Raw genomic sequence first — 15702 nt, forward strand, 5'->3', positions numbered from 1 at the left:
TAGGACTCTACTGGCGGGCAGTGGCTGTCCTTGGATAGCAGAACTCAGCTCCTGAGCTTCAAGATTCCAGGAGCAAGCAGCTCTTCAAAGCACAGAGGAACAGTTATGATCCCGAGGTCCCCAGACCCTAGCCCGAGTCACTGGCAAACCCACCCGCAGAAAGGAGGGGAACCCCTGGCCGTAGTATCCAACAGCAAAGTAGTCGGGCTTGGGTCTGAGGATTTTCATGATGTTTTCATAGAATTTGGCCTGCTGGGTCTGAAAAAAAAAAAAAAAAAAGAAAGAAAACATGACTTGTATCAAGACCACACAGTTGTGTATCTGAGGCATAGTTGACTGAAAGAATCCACAGTTATGACATTACCCTCACCCCAGAAACAAGTGCAGATAATGGCATGCCTGCGGCTATACCTGCATTACAGTGGACAGAGCAATGCTTAGTGGGCCCACCATGCTAGGTGGACCACGTGGAGGAAAACATTTACCCATTTCATACCCATGCCATCCTTGTATCTTCAATGCTTGAAGTAAGAACTTGTCAGCTGGTCCACATGGAATTGACTCTAGTGAGCTCCAGCTGGGGGCCCTGCCATCCCCACTGTACTCCCTTCTCTGTGGCAGTGACAGGAATTTCTGAGAGTATATGGATGACCAAATGCCTCCAGATGGAGACATCTTCCTGTGTGTGGACACACACCTAACATATGTTGTGCACTCCAAGAGGTGTGTGCTTTTCAAATGTTCAGATCCCTGAAAAATGTTTGCAGCTCGCTCCACACTTCATAGCACCCTGCAATTGCTGTTGGTCCTAAAGACATTGACATGGCGCAAGCATATGAAGAGATGTGTCACAAGGATCACTTGATGTGGCATAGAACATACATGTGGATTTCAACAGGTCCCCGGGTGGTATGTGCTTCATTCAGGAATGTTAATGTACATTAGTAGTATGCGGGATGCCTTGGCATGTGTCTGCACATAACCTCACATATTTGGAAGACTGCACACCTCTGTGTCTGCTAACATGTGTATGTTCAGGGCTATTGTCATTGAGTATCCACTGGTGACAACACATGTTTGTATTTAGGTCTTATCTTACATAAAGTTAAGAGCTCAGCAGACTTACACATGATTACCAGTCTAGCCCTCAATCCCCGACCCTAGCTGTCAATCCCATCAACATTCTGACTCCTATTTTACCATTTTCCTGGACATGTCTACATTGGCCTTTATGAGCTGAGAATGGGGGTTTGAGAGCCAGACACTTGGGCAACCATGAGTGGTGGTGAGGGATGAAGGAACAGCCAAAATGTAGAGCTTTATTTCCCCTTCAGAGTCCAGTTCCCTGCTGATCCCTGACAGCAGAGGCAGGGACGGCTGGGCCCTCTCCTGAGCTCCCCCACCCCAGTCCCGAGCATCACCATGCTAATGGGAACAGCCAGATGGAAAGCGTGTTAATGTGATTTATCTGTTCATCCGAAAAGCACAAAGTTGTGCTTTTATTTAATTGGTTTGGTGATTTGTGAAACCTTAACTGCAAATGCGACAGAGCATTTACTGGGAGTGCAGCAGCTGCGGCAGCTGCTGCTCCATCTAACAATGGAGGGCTGGTGTTCATGGAGACCTCATCAGGCCCTTCTCCATCCTTCTGTCTCCCTAACCCATGGGTCTCACTTCCATCTCTGAGCTGTGTGAGCACTGTGTGTGTGTGGCATGCGTGGCTTGCCGGGAGAGCCTTACCAGGTTCTGGCTGAGCAGCTCGTAGTCAAAGATCTCCATCTCATATTGTTCCGCCAGCTCCTTGCACAGGCTGATGGCCTCTTCCCACATCTATGGGATCATCGTAGAGAGAGTGATTAGAGGTGGCTCAGCTTTTCAGAGCCTTTGCTGAAGAAGGGACTTGAGCCTTGCCATTGCCCATTGCACCACAGATAGCTTCGTACCTAGTGCTCACACAGAGCGAGCCTGTGACTTGGTAGTAGTACAAACGTTCCCTGGCTTTCTGTCCAGCTCCTTCACTGAATAATGGAGTAGCTTGTCTATGTGTTCTCTGATCTCCCTAAGTACCCGGGGAGAGGTCACTCGTCATGCCTACATTCTAGGTGAGAAATGGAGATTCATCTGCCCAACCAGGAGTGGGCTTGGAGGCCAACCCCAGCTGACTCCGTCTGAGGCTTTGTGAGTACTTGGTGACGTATGCTCACTCCTTGAGTCACTCACCTGCCCAGAGTGCAGGGGAGACATGGGAGGCATCAGAACCCTTTGTTAGAGAGGAATGGTTCCCAGTGAAGTATACAAATGGCCTGTTGTCAAGGGCATTTCTGGGGATGGAATTGGTCCCCAAATTCAACCTGTGATCTCCTCTGCCAGTCCTTAATGGGATGATGTGGTTGTGAGTTAAGCAGGTAGCAGCGCTGAGAGGTAAGAATGTACTAGAGTATTAGAACATCTGTGAGTCTTTCAAAGTAGGTCTTCTCTGTTTTTAAAATAAACGGAAAATATGGACCCCAGCCACAGGAGCTGCTTCTTTGCTGCTTGACTTTAAGCCAACGCCAAGATCATCCTCCATCTAGGACTACAGAGGCATTCGCAAGCTCTGTAGCCGGGCGTGGGGGAGAGGCAGGGCTGGCTGGAGCTTGACAGTCTCAGAGGATACCCATTCCCATTCCATGCTGGGTTTAAAACAGAAAATGCACCTAAATGGAGAAGCCAGGGGAGGCGGGGGAGGCGAGAGTGGAGGCTGCCAAAATTCATCGTGAGCTTCTTAAGGAAAGTGCTCTCTGCATCCAAGCATAGAAATAAATAAACCCAAGCGTGGAGCAGAGGAGCCATGGCAGTAAACCCAAGACAGCTTAGTGAGCAACATAAAAATGCTTTATGTGCCAGGAGGACCCCAGTCTGCCGGCTTCACCCTGAACAAGAAGGTTGGGTAATGAACCTGGCTGGACCAGAAGGCAGTTTGACACAACAGTGTGTGTATGTGTGTGTGTGTGTGTGTGTGTGTGTGTGTGTGTGTGTGTGTGTGTGTGTTTGCCAGCTTCGCACCGGTACGGGAACAGGAAGAAACAATGGGGTCTCCGTGTGCTAAGAGATTTCTAAAAAGCTAAGAGGGGCAGGGCAGTAGTTCGACCTCAGCAGTTCCTCCAGTCCTCTGGGACCTCTGGCAGGCACTGATCTCACTGGCTTTACATACTGGTTATGGAGTAAGTGACTGGGTTCTGGGCACAGTGCATGGACATCCATCCATCTGTGCAGTCAAAGATGGGCAAGAGACACTATTTTTGCTCTCATGAACATCAGAGGTGAGGCAAAAGGAGGTGGCTGGAACTGTTGTGTTTGGTGATCAGGTAGTGTCAAGCCAGGCTTATGGAGTGATGGCCTGTGTGTGTCTGTAGGGCAGGAAAGCTGAGGGGATCTAAAGAGTTTAGGTTTTATTCTAGAAGCTTCCATGACCATGGTCTTCAGGGTGAGCTGTATCATCTGCTGCCTCCTCTATATTCCCAGGTACCTCCATGTAAGCATAGCGCTTTTCTTTGAAGAAAGGAGAAGGATGACTCAGGGCAGGGGGGTGCTGACAGTGGTCGAGGAAGCTCTTGTGACATCTAAGTAAAACTCCAAAAAGTGAAAAGATTCAAGCTGCCAGTGGACAGAGGTGGAGGGGATGCTCCAAGCTGGGCAAAGCAAACACAGTGGTCCCTCGTTATTGGACAATACCAAAGGAAACATGTGAACTCTGACAATAATTGATATGTCTGGTTTAGCAACAAGACAATAAGGGCTTTGAGCATGGGGTACTGTGCCTTCTTCCCTGCTCAGCACAGGGTGGCTGAGTCAAATCCCAAGCTCGAGACAAACCGTACCCCCTCGTGGGGCTCTTCCAGTGGGACTGATGTAATCAGCAATAAACAAGTAGAGAGCTCTTATTTGATGGCTAGTGGAGCGAGAGGTTCGAAGATGGCAGAGTCCCTACCCTCCAGAGGCTTATAATCATAAATTCTAGGACAGTCTTTTCCAACTGCTGAGCCTTAGGAATTTATAAGCCCTCCATAGACATTACCTCATGTCATCATTCTAGGGAAAGCGGGAAGGGCAGACTAAGACAGAGGCGATGAACTGCAGAGACAGGACAAATCTAAACCAAGAATCCAGTGGTGTCCCAATAGATGGTGAGAGCTCTTCCCAATCAGGAAAGCGGGGCTATGTGTGAGCTAGCAGACTTATGGAGTGCCTCAGAGAACAAGTAGCCTAGTTAGGCAGCAATGGTGGCCATTAACAAGATGGCATTGCTGCCCACTGGCTACCATACTGACATTTATGACATCCCCGCCCCCCTTCGTCCCCTGCTACCTAGTTTTCACCTTACAACTAAGAAGCAGATACTATTAGTATCTCACTATGGTATCAGGAGAAGTAAAACATTAGAAGAGCTCATCAGAACCGTGGATAGACATGAGTGATGAAATGCCCAGACATGGGAGTATAGTGTGCTGTGTTGTCTACAGGGCAGATGGTAGCCTTCAGGCTGGAGCTGCCTCGAGGTCTGCTGGAAGCTGGGGCTGGGTAGCAGCTGGCTTGCTTCAGCTCCTGGGCAACCCTGCCAGAATCCTTGCAGAAGAGATCACTGGCAGCACAGTATCACCCATGGTTCTGCCCATTTACCCAGCCGGTATCACCGGCTCCTGCACATAAGGTTCTGTTTCAGACACCAGGCATCCAGTAGTGGATGAGACAAAAGCTTTGCAATTGAGGTCCTCCATAGTGAGAAGCCAGAGAGCAAGCAAATCAATGCCATGTAAGGAAAGGGTTATCAATAGTAGCATTGTGCTCTTCTTTGAAGAAAGAAGGGTGCTCTGGACAGGGGAACTGAAGGTGGTTGAGGAGACTCTTATGACATCTAATTAAAACCCTGAAGAGTGAAAGGATCCAAGCTTCCAGTGGACAGATGTAGAGGGGATGCTTCAAGCTGGGCAAAACAAATATAGGGGTCCAGGTGCTGAAAAGGACTAAGCACGCAGCACAGGAGAGACCTGTCCCTCCCAGTGGTCAGTGCTCCCACAGAGAGAGGACTGCAAGCTCCAATTACCTTTCCTTTGTCAAAGTAGCCTATAATGGTCTCATAGAGTGTCTCCTTCAGCTGCCGGTGGGTCTGAGGGTGCTGCTGGCCTGTCTGCATGACCTGGGATGCACACTGCTCATCTGACCACTGCAGAGAGAACACAGGGAAGCCATTCAGAGATAAGTGGCCGCCGAGGACACAAGTCTTCCCAGAATGAAAGGCAGAAACCTCCCTGACCAGGTCCTGTCCAGTCTCCCTTCCCCCATCTCAGCTCATCTTTGAAAAACCAGGGTTCCATGGGGGAAGCTGCCCTCATGGGTCCTCGCCGTGCTTGGAGGTTGCCCTCTGGTTCTGATGACGTAAGACAGAGCAGATGAACCAGGGACCATGAGTTATGAGAGCATCTCCGACGAGGAGCAAGATGAAGCCTCGCAGACACTCCTGCTGGCCTCTCCCAGGGTCCCGTGTCTGTGGTCAGACAGAGGCTGTCTGCGATTTCCATTTGTGAAGTGATTCTGATTTTGGCTAAACTGGGCAACTTTGGCTTTCTAGTGGCTTCACAGTGTGGACTTTGGGGATTTTCTCTAAATCCTAATGAGATATGGCCACAGGGCTTCAAAAGAATTTTGAAGGAAAGAATTTCAGGTTTTTGCAGAAACATCCGTAGACACGGGAAGCAGCTCAGTGGGCATGCTAATGATTTATCTTCCACAACAAGTGAGATGCTATATAATACTGAAGATGTATGTCCCGGGAACCTTCAGTTATTAAAGGTAAAGGTCACTCAGTACCGCTGGGAGCAGGTGAAGTAGCACAGAGCTGTGTGCTGCCAGGCAGGGAGTCTGAGGGGCACCAAGGAAAGGAAAATTCCTTTGATTTTCTTTCCCCATTTCTTTTGATTCTTCCTTTCATTCTCTTAAAAACTCTTCAACTTGCTGTGAGGACTCAGCAGGAAATCTCAGCATGGATGTCTTCCTGGGACAGTACCTTGAGAAGCCAGGTGTGGAGGAGGAGTGTGTAGGCAGCCTCTGTGTAGTTGTCGCAGTCCAGGTGAAGGTCACGCAGTTTATACAGGTATCTGTGTAGGGAGAATGTGATGAGTTGCAAGATGTGGTGATGAGGTGTCTGGTGGGGATAGAAAGGAGCCACACAGAACAAATGGACTCTTGCATAGGGCACAGGGGTTTCTTTGGTCCAGCCGTGTAGCCTTCTACATAAGTGGTAATGATAACATCTAGTATTTGTTGGACCCTTAGTATGTGCCAGATGCTATGCTAAGTGATGCCAGTTGCTATGTATGCTAAGTGATGCCAGATGCTGTGCTAAGTGATACCAGGTGCTATGCTAAGTGATGCTAGGTGCTATGTATGCTAAGTAATGCCAGGTGCTTTATTAAGTGATGCCAAGTGTTCTGCTAAGTGACTTCTTCCTTTCTACTCCTGAAACAATGCCTGTCTTTCAATATAGCCAAGGCTAGACTAGAACTTACTATTTAGGCCAGGCTGGCTCCAATCTATGCTCTTCCTAAGATACCCTGTGTGCTGGGATCGCAGGTGTCTGCTCCGATGCCCAGCTTTGTGCTAAGTATTTTAAATGCTTTGGATCACCCAATCGTCTTGCCAACCCTATGACATGGGTCCATTAGGGATATCCATACTCTGATGAAAACAAAACCAGGGGCTATCCTGGACAGAATTCAGTGTGCTATAAAATGGTCTGCCCAATGATATGATGTGGAAGCAAAGGAAGGAAACACATGAGGCTTGTCAGGAGTCACATGCTAATAAGCAGACGTGCTGGGGTGTGAGCCTGAGTAGCATTTCGATCATTGTGAGAATCCATGAGGATGCAATTCATAAAAGGACGCTCCTGCCCTCGCTTTAAGGTGCTCTAGGAAAGCATAAAAGAAAGAGAGGCGAGCAGAAGAGAAAGAGAGGCTAGAGAGACCCCGAGCTGCCCACACAGAGACGCCGCTATTTGGACACACTGACATTCCCACCCCCTGTTTCTTTGCAACTGACATTTTAATTCTGAGCCCTGAGAAAAATCCTGCAGAAAGGAACTAAGAGCAGAGTTGAGAGGAAAGGGAGGGGGGCTTTGATAAATTATTAATAATTGATCCTACAGGACCAGGTAACAGCGGACTGAAGCTCCCGAACCAGAGAGTAAAAAATAAAACTTTCTTTAGGGTAAGTTCATGTTCTCAGAGATTCGGTCACAGTGATGGAATGCTGACTAACACAAGGTTGGTTCCGAAAGACTTCTAGCCAGACAGTTGAGCTGGGGTAGATGGGAAGTGAGGAGCAGCCCTGGCAGAAAGATTCAACTCCTTCTGCCAGCGTTGACTGAAGATGGGAAAACTGGGGCCTGTGTTAGTAGGGGGAGAGATGGGGGGAGGGAGATAGAGAGAGAGGGGAAGAGAGAGAGAGATAGAGAAGGAGGGAGTAAGGGAGGGAGGAAGGGAAAGGAAGGGAGCTGTTTACACACACACACACACACACACACACACACACACACACACACACATTATTTTATGTGCATTGGTGTCCTGCCTGTATTTATGCCTGTGTAAGAGTGTCAGATCTTGAAGTTACAGATGGTTGTGAGCCATTCATGTGGTTCCTGGGAATTGAATCTGAGTCCTCTGCAAGAGCAGTTAGTGCTCTTAACCTCTGAGCCATCTCTCCAGCCCCAGAGGGTGTAGTTTTTATATCCACAGCAATGTCTGTCCACTCTCTTCCCCAACCCACAATGCCCTGCTGGGAACAGCCATCAGTGAAGTTTGGAATTTGGAAACACCCATGCTTCCTCCGGGCTCAATCCCATCTCATCACTGCCCCACCACCCATCTCTTAGACCCCCCACCTCTGGCTCAACAACATCCAGGAGACATCCCCCATGCTATTTCAACTTCTGAACCAGCTAAGACTCCCCTCTACTCTCCTTTGTTAATTTGTGGGCGTAACCATCTGCTATACAGCCCCAAGGAAGAAATTGTAATGAGCCCACCAGGGCTACTGAGTCAGATGTCTCTGTGTGCTTGAGTGAGGAACCACAGGAAAACAGAGAATCGCATGGCCACAGCTGGGTCTAAAAGGCCACCACCACCCAATGAGGTGACAAGTGCCAGAGTGGAATGAGGGTACACTTGTGATGACTTCTGAACTTTTCAGGAAGAACTGTCGGTTTTTACAACGTCCCTAGATGTAAAAATGTTGGCAACCAATGAAAAGTGTCTTAAACACTATACCTGCCAAAGAGAACAGACTTTCAGAACATCACAACGTCTGGAGTAAGCCAATATGGCGGCTTTCCTAGATTAACACAGGCCCCAATCTCCAAGCCTGTGGGGGTCTGGGACTTTCCATCTGTGCTTCTGAAGTGGAAATGAAGAAAGAGTTTGGAGAGAGGAAAGCCTGCATACAGGGCATGTAGAGAGTCTTGCATCTCACCCTCAAAACAGAAGGCAGAATGATTTATTTTGTTTTGTTTTTGGCACCAATCCCCCCCCCCAAAACAAACAAAACAAAACAAAACAAAACAAAACCCATAACAGTAGCTGGAAAGACTTATCCCAAAAGGCCATCTTGGCCCTGCAGACCCCAAAGCTTCATGTGTCACAAAGGTCGGGACAGCCTGTGGAATGACTTGGACCAGTGTAAAGCAAGGACCTAAAAACAGTGGCAGGCTCAAAGCGAGTTTAGGTGCACAGGCTCAGCTTCTGACAGAACAGGCTGTTGGGCTGTGGACTCACAGGAAGGGGCACAGAAGCCAGTGGCCAAAAATCCATTGTTGCTATTTATTGGAGAAAAACGTTGGAAATAACAGACCTGTTCAACGGCACAGGTTTGGCTATGTAAATGACAGAATATTCTAGAAAGCAAACTTGGTAGTTTCATTACAATTGATGCTCGTAAAAAGAAGTAAGGGATAAATTATTAAACTAAAACTCAGTGTCTGCAGAAATAGTGCATGCACAGAATTAGATGTATATATAAGCATGAAAAGCCTGAAAATATGCATGCATTTTAGAGATTTATTTCATATTTTATTTTGCTAGTCTGTATTTTGTGAGGCTTTTTGTTTTCATAAAGAAAAATCTGTGTTATTTTTATAATGAGTAAAAAATAACAGTAATATAGTTGTGAGGGGTTTTTTGGAAGGAAAAATATGAGATACTGAGAAAATTGGCAAAGGAGCTTTTTTTTTTTTTTGGTCCAGGCTAATGTCCTTAGAAAAGTCTTTTATGATAAACTTAAAAATCTAATAAATGCCTAGCAAGGAGGAGACCTATGTCACGTGATATTCTTCTCCCTTTTATTTATTTTTTCTATCATAACTATTTGTGTGTATATGATATGTGCATAGAAGGGTATATATGTCATAGCACATGAGGGGAGGTCAGGATACAGTTTGAAAGAATCAGTTCTTTGCTTCCCCTATGTAGGTCTCAGGGATTGAACTCAGGTCTTCAAGGGCTTGGAATCAAGCCCCCTTTACCTGCTGAACCATCCCACCACCACCCTCTTCCCTTCAAAGCAAGCCAACTAAGGGCTTATCATGTTCTGGGACTAAAGAGGATTTCTCATGCCATGACAGAAGCAACTAAACGCACAGCTCAAATGACATCATTTAAGAGAAAGACTACAGGCAGTCTGAGAGCTCCAGGCCATTCCATGGGGATGACCAGAGAAGAACTGAAAGTGCCCCCGAGTCTCGGGAAATTGAGAGGAATCAGAGCGCCAAAAACCAGATGCTAAGAAGACAGGTCTAAATTCCATATCAGAGGCAACATGGGCAGTGATGGATGCTGAGCACAGAGGTACCATAGCAAGTGGAGGCTTCATATGACTAAATTCTTACCTTATGTACATCTCTTCCCGGTTGTTATCTTTGTAGAAATTCTAGGCAAGGGAGGAGAAAACAAAAACAAAAACAAAAAAACGGTATTGAGAGCTTTTCTTTACAGGGCTTTGGGGAAAGAGAATGTGGCAATGGAGATGAGAGAAAGATCGCTGCTTACTGTCTGGGAACCCCAAGAAAGAGCGAGACGTTCACTTTGCCAAGTGCACCCAATAGCCTCGTTAGGAGACTTTGCTCTGCAAGTCACTTCCCTGACTGTAAAGGGACAGAGCAAATGTCTCAGTCAACACATATTAGGGGATGCAGTGAGGGGTTTGCCAGGCTGAGTGGTAAGCTGTCAAGACTGGGCCGGTCTACTTTTTAAAGGCAGCCAGGCTTAAATGTAGACTCCCCCCCCCAAGAGCACATCCTAATTCTGATAGCATAGAACCTTCTAGAGCTTTATATTCCATAGTTAAAGCACTTAAACTTGACAGTGCCTAGGAGATACTCCAGTGCCAGCTTAGATGCGCTTGTTTGTTTGTTTGCTTGTTTATTGTTTAAATTTTGCTGCTTGTTGTTATTGTTTTTGAGGTAGTCTCCAAGCTGGTCTCAGATGCATGATATTCCCACATTAGCCTCCTGGGATTACAGGTATATTTCACTAGGCCTGGTTCTTAGGAGTTGTTTATTTGTTTGTTTGTTTGTTTACTTGCTACATCCAGTTCAGCAGTGACCCACCTGACAGGCTGAAAAGCCTGGGTGTGGTCCCAAGGCAAAAAGTTCACTGAAACTTAGTCTCCTGGAACCGTGGCATCCTGTGTAATGAATGCTCCAGTGTCCTTGCTCTAGTTGGTAAACGGATCTGTGTGCTTTCCCTTAATTTTGCTTTATTATAAGTGCTTCTAAGGATTGAATTTTTGACAAATAGCTAAGTTAGATTCTCCACCAGTCCTAGGCAGTCAGTCCTTGAGCCGACCCTGGGCATGGATAGCTAAGTCACTGCCCTACACAGGAATTTACCATTATCTAGGAAGAAGGAAGTTTGTGATCTAAGGAGGAACCAGAGTAGATACTTGAACTATAGATAGCTGAGTTACACCCATACACAGGAATTTGCAATGGCCTAGGGGGGAGGTAGACCATACAATAGACTAGAATTGGAACTATGGCAAGGGCACGAAGCCCTTGCCCCTGGCTTCTAAGATTAAGCTGATCTTTGGTGGGGCTGTTTTTGATCCCATTTGTTAAGATTGAATTTTATCCCAGCTAGTTCCTACCAGTCCTTCCTGTTTGCATTCCTCTGTTTTATGTAAGAATCTGGTAACCTCATTGTACCTTGCTGGTGTGTCACCTAACTTCCCTATTTTCTTCTGTATAAAAAGTTTGATGCTCGATTTGACAAATTACATTCAGATCCACACTTCCTTGTGTCGAGTCTGTTTGTCACCCCATTCTCACCGACTCTACACCCATCTGTCCAAGACCCTGATTCCCACGGATTGGGGGGGGGGGCAACTGGGCCCGGTCCGTGGCATTTACTTAAGAGTCCGTGTGTCTGAGTATATGCCACGAGTATCTCAGTGCTCATGGAAGCTAAAAGAGGGTGCCACATCCCCTAGAGATTAGGAATTGAACTTGGATCTTCTAGAAGAGCAGCAAGTATTCTGAACTTGCCGGGCCATCTTTTCCCAGTTAGGGGTCATTTAGAGTAATAGTTGTCCTGGACTCTGCTACTGGAAGTCCTACTCTTGTGACAATTTAAACCTCATCCTTACAGATTTTGAGCCAGTCTAAGAGCCATTTGCAGGGTGTGAGCATCCACACCCTTCTGAGGCTTAAAGAAGAGCAGGTGACATGTGTGACATGTGCCAGGCCATGTGGGCAGGGGGCTGGTAGTCCTCATTGGCATACACTCTCGTGACAGCAACCCCTTGCACTGCTCCTGTCTTACTGCTTTGGATGTCCTTGTCCCAGGCGTGTAGACCTGGCTGATGAAAGTCAATTTCTTCAACCATCTCCCACCTTCCTTAGAGAGAAACTGGAAAACCCCTCTCTGTGCTCTCTATGTAAATCAGGCCTAGTGGAACTATTAGCATTGGATTCCTTTCTGCTGTAGTCAGGATTTTTAAAGTCCCCTTGGCATTCTGAAAAATCAATAGCAATATCTAAGCTGTTACAAAAGAGTCCATGTCGATAGGAGAGGCCACACAACAGAGCCTGAGGGGCAAAACTTGTATTCCTGGAGAGCTGGGAAAGGCAGGTAGCACATGTAATGTGCTAGATATTGCTATCTTCCTTCTACTGATGCATGAAGCCCTTAAACGAATCTTTGAAGCTTCCACTTCATATATAAGGAAACAGAGGCACAGAAAACCTCAAGACACAGAGCACAGATGCTGGATTTTAACCGCCTTAAGCTGTGTTCCACAACAGTTAGCCTTACTTGTCTCCCAAGAGCAGAAGTGAGTCCCAAGCTTAGTCTGCAGCAGGATATGGGTCCAACCTGGTCCATGGGGACCTGGCAGTCACTCACCAGCAAGTTCACTGTGCAGCTCATACGGTTGTCTTTGCTCTCATCTGTCATCACACCCCGGTAATCTAGCAACTTCTCCAGCAGCCCTTTGACCAAGCTCACAAAGTTCTCCACCGACTTGGCAATGGTCGGGTGTTCCGCTGTGCACTCCATCAGGCTGTGAGGAGAGAGGGAGATGAGCTCACACTGGGAAACTGGCTGTCAGCTACAGCACTACACAAGTGGCCCGTGAGCCCAAGCTCACAGTTGGCCTATTTTCTACACCCAAACAGTAATCTATCCATACAGCACAGCAAACATTCTAATACTACCAGAATGGGAAAAATAAAAATAAAAAATATTCCCATATGGCCAGTAGTGTGTGGGTAGGGCAGGAGGTGGTCACGATTATACCAGGAGGAATATCACAGTCAGGCACCTAATTTAGGTAGTGATTCTCACAACATCTAGCAATGTCTCACATGTATATATCTTCTGATTCAACAACTCTACTTCATGGAATCTTGTCTATAGGAGTCTGTGCTATAGAAGTATTTCTAGAACTATGACAGGGTATATTTATAGGATTTTAAAATTATATAAGGTAGGGAAAGCGCTGGAACCATCTAAAGTGTCCATCAGGTAGAAAGTGGTTAAGTGAAGTGATGTATTTTCACACAACATGGTTCTATGGAGCCATTAAAAAGTATTAGGAAATGAATCAATGACATAAAATGCTCTATAAAATACAGTTAAATGAGATGCGTAAGTATCTGAACATTTTATTTTTGTGTAATTGATTGTTTCGGAGATGAGTATGTCCCGAGTATCGTCCTTATATCATAGGAAGAAGCACTCCTTTAATGCCTCATCATGGCCTATTGAGAAAGAGATCCCTATGTACAGGGATGTACACTATGTACACTAAGGGATGGCAAGGTCACCTAACTTGCTCAAGGTCACACAGTTGGTATATCAATAGCTTGGCTCTGGCATCTCTGCTCCATCACCCAACACCCCTACACCATGAGTGTAAAACTCAGGTGTCACAGACATATAATTAGGAAGGACAACACTAGCCACTTAATTGTGGCCCCTTCCATATGATGAAGAGAGATGAGATGCTCTATTCTTCCACTGAAACATAGGAGTATTGGCTGGAAAAAAAAACCTATAAAATTAATATAAAAATGTTACCTTGCCATTTTCAGACACTCATCAGCTGATAAATGTGATACTGGGAATACTGTAGTAGAGAGTGACTAATACGCAGAGGGCCATGCCTGTCCTTACAAATCAGGGTGAGAGATGAGTAAGGTAAACTTGGGGCAGTAAAAGCTCCTCTTAGCCACATGTGTAGTTCTAGGCATCATGTTGATCCCTTGGGGAATTTCAACAACTAGAAATTCCTTCCTATTTCTAGAAGAGGAGATTGGGGCAGAGACAGGTTAAAAGGCCAGCTGAAAGTTTAAGTGGTGACCTTAGGAGTGAAGCCAGTCACTGTTCAATTTGGGGAGAGATTTTCTTGCAGTCATTGCATCTATTCTTGGGTGTCTCGGGGCTCTCAAGTTACTTCTCTGGGCAGTGCAAGTTCCCAAGAAATCTCAGGAGAAAGGAAAAAAGAAAAGAAAAGAAAAGAAAAGAAAAGAAAAGAAAAGAAAAGAAAAGAAAAGAAAAGAAAAGAAAAGAAAAGAAAAGAAAAGAAAGGACTTTGGAGGGTCACTTCATTCCAGAGGCCATGTCAGGCTGCAAGGAGGTGACATCTCAAACTGTGGCTAGGATCGGACACATTCATCCTACCCTGAGAATAGCATTTGTTCCTGGCTCTCAACAAGCAATGCAAATGGCCTGTGATTTACACCAGTCTGGTTCTGCTGCAGCTGTCCCTTCTTCTCTGAGACAGCCCTGTTCCTCACTCTAATGACAATTCAGTCAGGCTCTGCCCAGTATTGGGTGTGGAATTCCAGGCAAAGGACCTTCCTGGGTTAAAGCCTGGCCAGAGCAAGAGTGCTTGGCCCTGCAACTCGCCGGAATGTCTGGGGGACTTTCACAAAGCCAAGTCCAGCCTAAGCCACATCTCTGGACCCTCTGGAGGCTGGGGCAGCAAATGATTGGCTCTGGGACTCTCCGAGCGATTCTAGTGTTTAGCTGGCATTGGCAACCACTTCTATGATTGGTTTTGCTCATTCTGCCTGGGTGGACACTATCTGAGCACTCTTCTAATGGAGTCTGATTTGGGACTCTGGGCTGAGACCCTGCTCCCTAGTTCCGAATGCTGCAGGGAGCTGGGCCATCTTTAGACACACAAGGGTTTAAAAGATTTGTCTTGAGTGTTGTGGTATCTTTATTCTTTTGGTGTGAGGCAGGAAGGCCCTCACACTGTTGGGGATAGATGAGCTGGGTAGTTAGCTAATCACCTACTCGTCTACCCACTCAACCAAGCTGTATTGTTCTATAAACTATGGGTTTGGAGAGCATCAGAACCAAGCCACCTGGAGGTCCTAGCTCAGCAGGGGAGGCAGGGAGATAAAAATGAACTCCAGTGTGTAAGGGTGTGCAGACCTACACTGAGAACTGCTTACTCTCCTGCTACCATGCTAAGCCTGTTTCACTTTTTATCCTGTCTGGACCCCTGTAATTCCTTAAGGTTAATTCCCACACCATAAGCAAAATGTGAAACCTTTGAGCCTAGGTTCTGATGGCTATCCTGTCAAGGTCACACAACTCGCTCCCTTGAATTCCACAGCAGACTCTAAGTGATAAGAAGAAAGCTGTGGGAATGATGGGTTCACATGGATGATGCTGGGTGGAGCATGCTGACATCATCAGCACTCGGTGGAGGGGAGCCTGCTGACATCAACCTTTGCAAGCCAAGGCCTTGGGGACCAAAGTCGTGGAGCCACCCTGCAAATTACTTGGTATAGGAGGTCTTTAGATGGAGGCGTCTTACTATTCCATCCAGTGTGGGAGGAGCTTTCTGAGGGTAGGGAGGACTGCAGCGCTTTGTAAGTCTGCAGTGTACTCTATGCACAAAGGCACATGAAGACTAAGACTCAGCCTTATTCCATGTCTAAACCTTGTTCCCGGTTCAAAACCGTGGCTGGCACAGGAAGGGAAGCCCTGTTCCAGTCACAAAAGTGCCATCCAACTTTTAAGCAGAACCGGAAGACTGCATCTGTCTAGAGAGGTTCTAACCCAGCACCAGGGACTAGAAGGAAGTGCCGCAGGAACTGAGGCGACGCAACTGGAGAAAGACAGTAGCCCCAGGGCTCCCAATGACTACCTTATA

The 15702-nt window shown here is 46.7% G+C and overlaps 1 protein-coding gene across 1 annotated transcript in view; it reads right to left on the reverse strand.

The window, feature by feature from the left end:
• The window catches only part of Dock2 (dedicator of cytokinesis 2), a 412012-nt gene that overhangs the window by 30195 nt on the left and 366115 nt on the right, over positions 1-15702 (reverse strand). The window contains exons 35-40 of the mRNA XM_021211816.2: positions 12435-12591; positions 9920-9960; positions 6044-6134; positions 5084-5203; positions 1741-1830; positions 154-258 (exon numbers count right to left, since the gene is read on the reverse strand). Coding sequence (XP_021067475.1) covers positions 154-258; positions 1741-1830; positions 5084-5203; positions 6044-6134; positions 9920-9960; positions 12435-12591 — 604 coding nt within the window. The remainder of the gene's footprint in view (positions 1-153; positions 259-1740; positions 1831-5083; positions 5204-6043; positions 6135-9919; positions 9961-12434; positions 12592-15702) is intronic.

Source organism: Mus pahari, chromosome 14, assembly GCF_900095145.1.
Source record: "Mus pahari chromosome 14, PAHARI_EIJ_v1.1, whole genome shotgun sequence".
Taxonomy (NCBI): domain Eukaryota; kingdom Metazoa; phylum Chordata; class Mammalia; order Rodentia; family Muridae; genus Mus; species Mus pahari.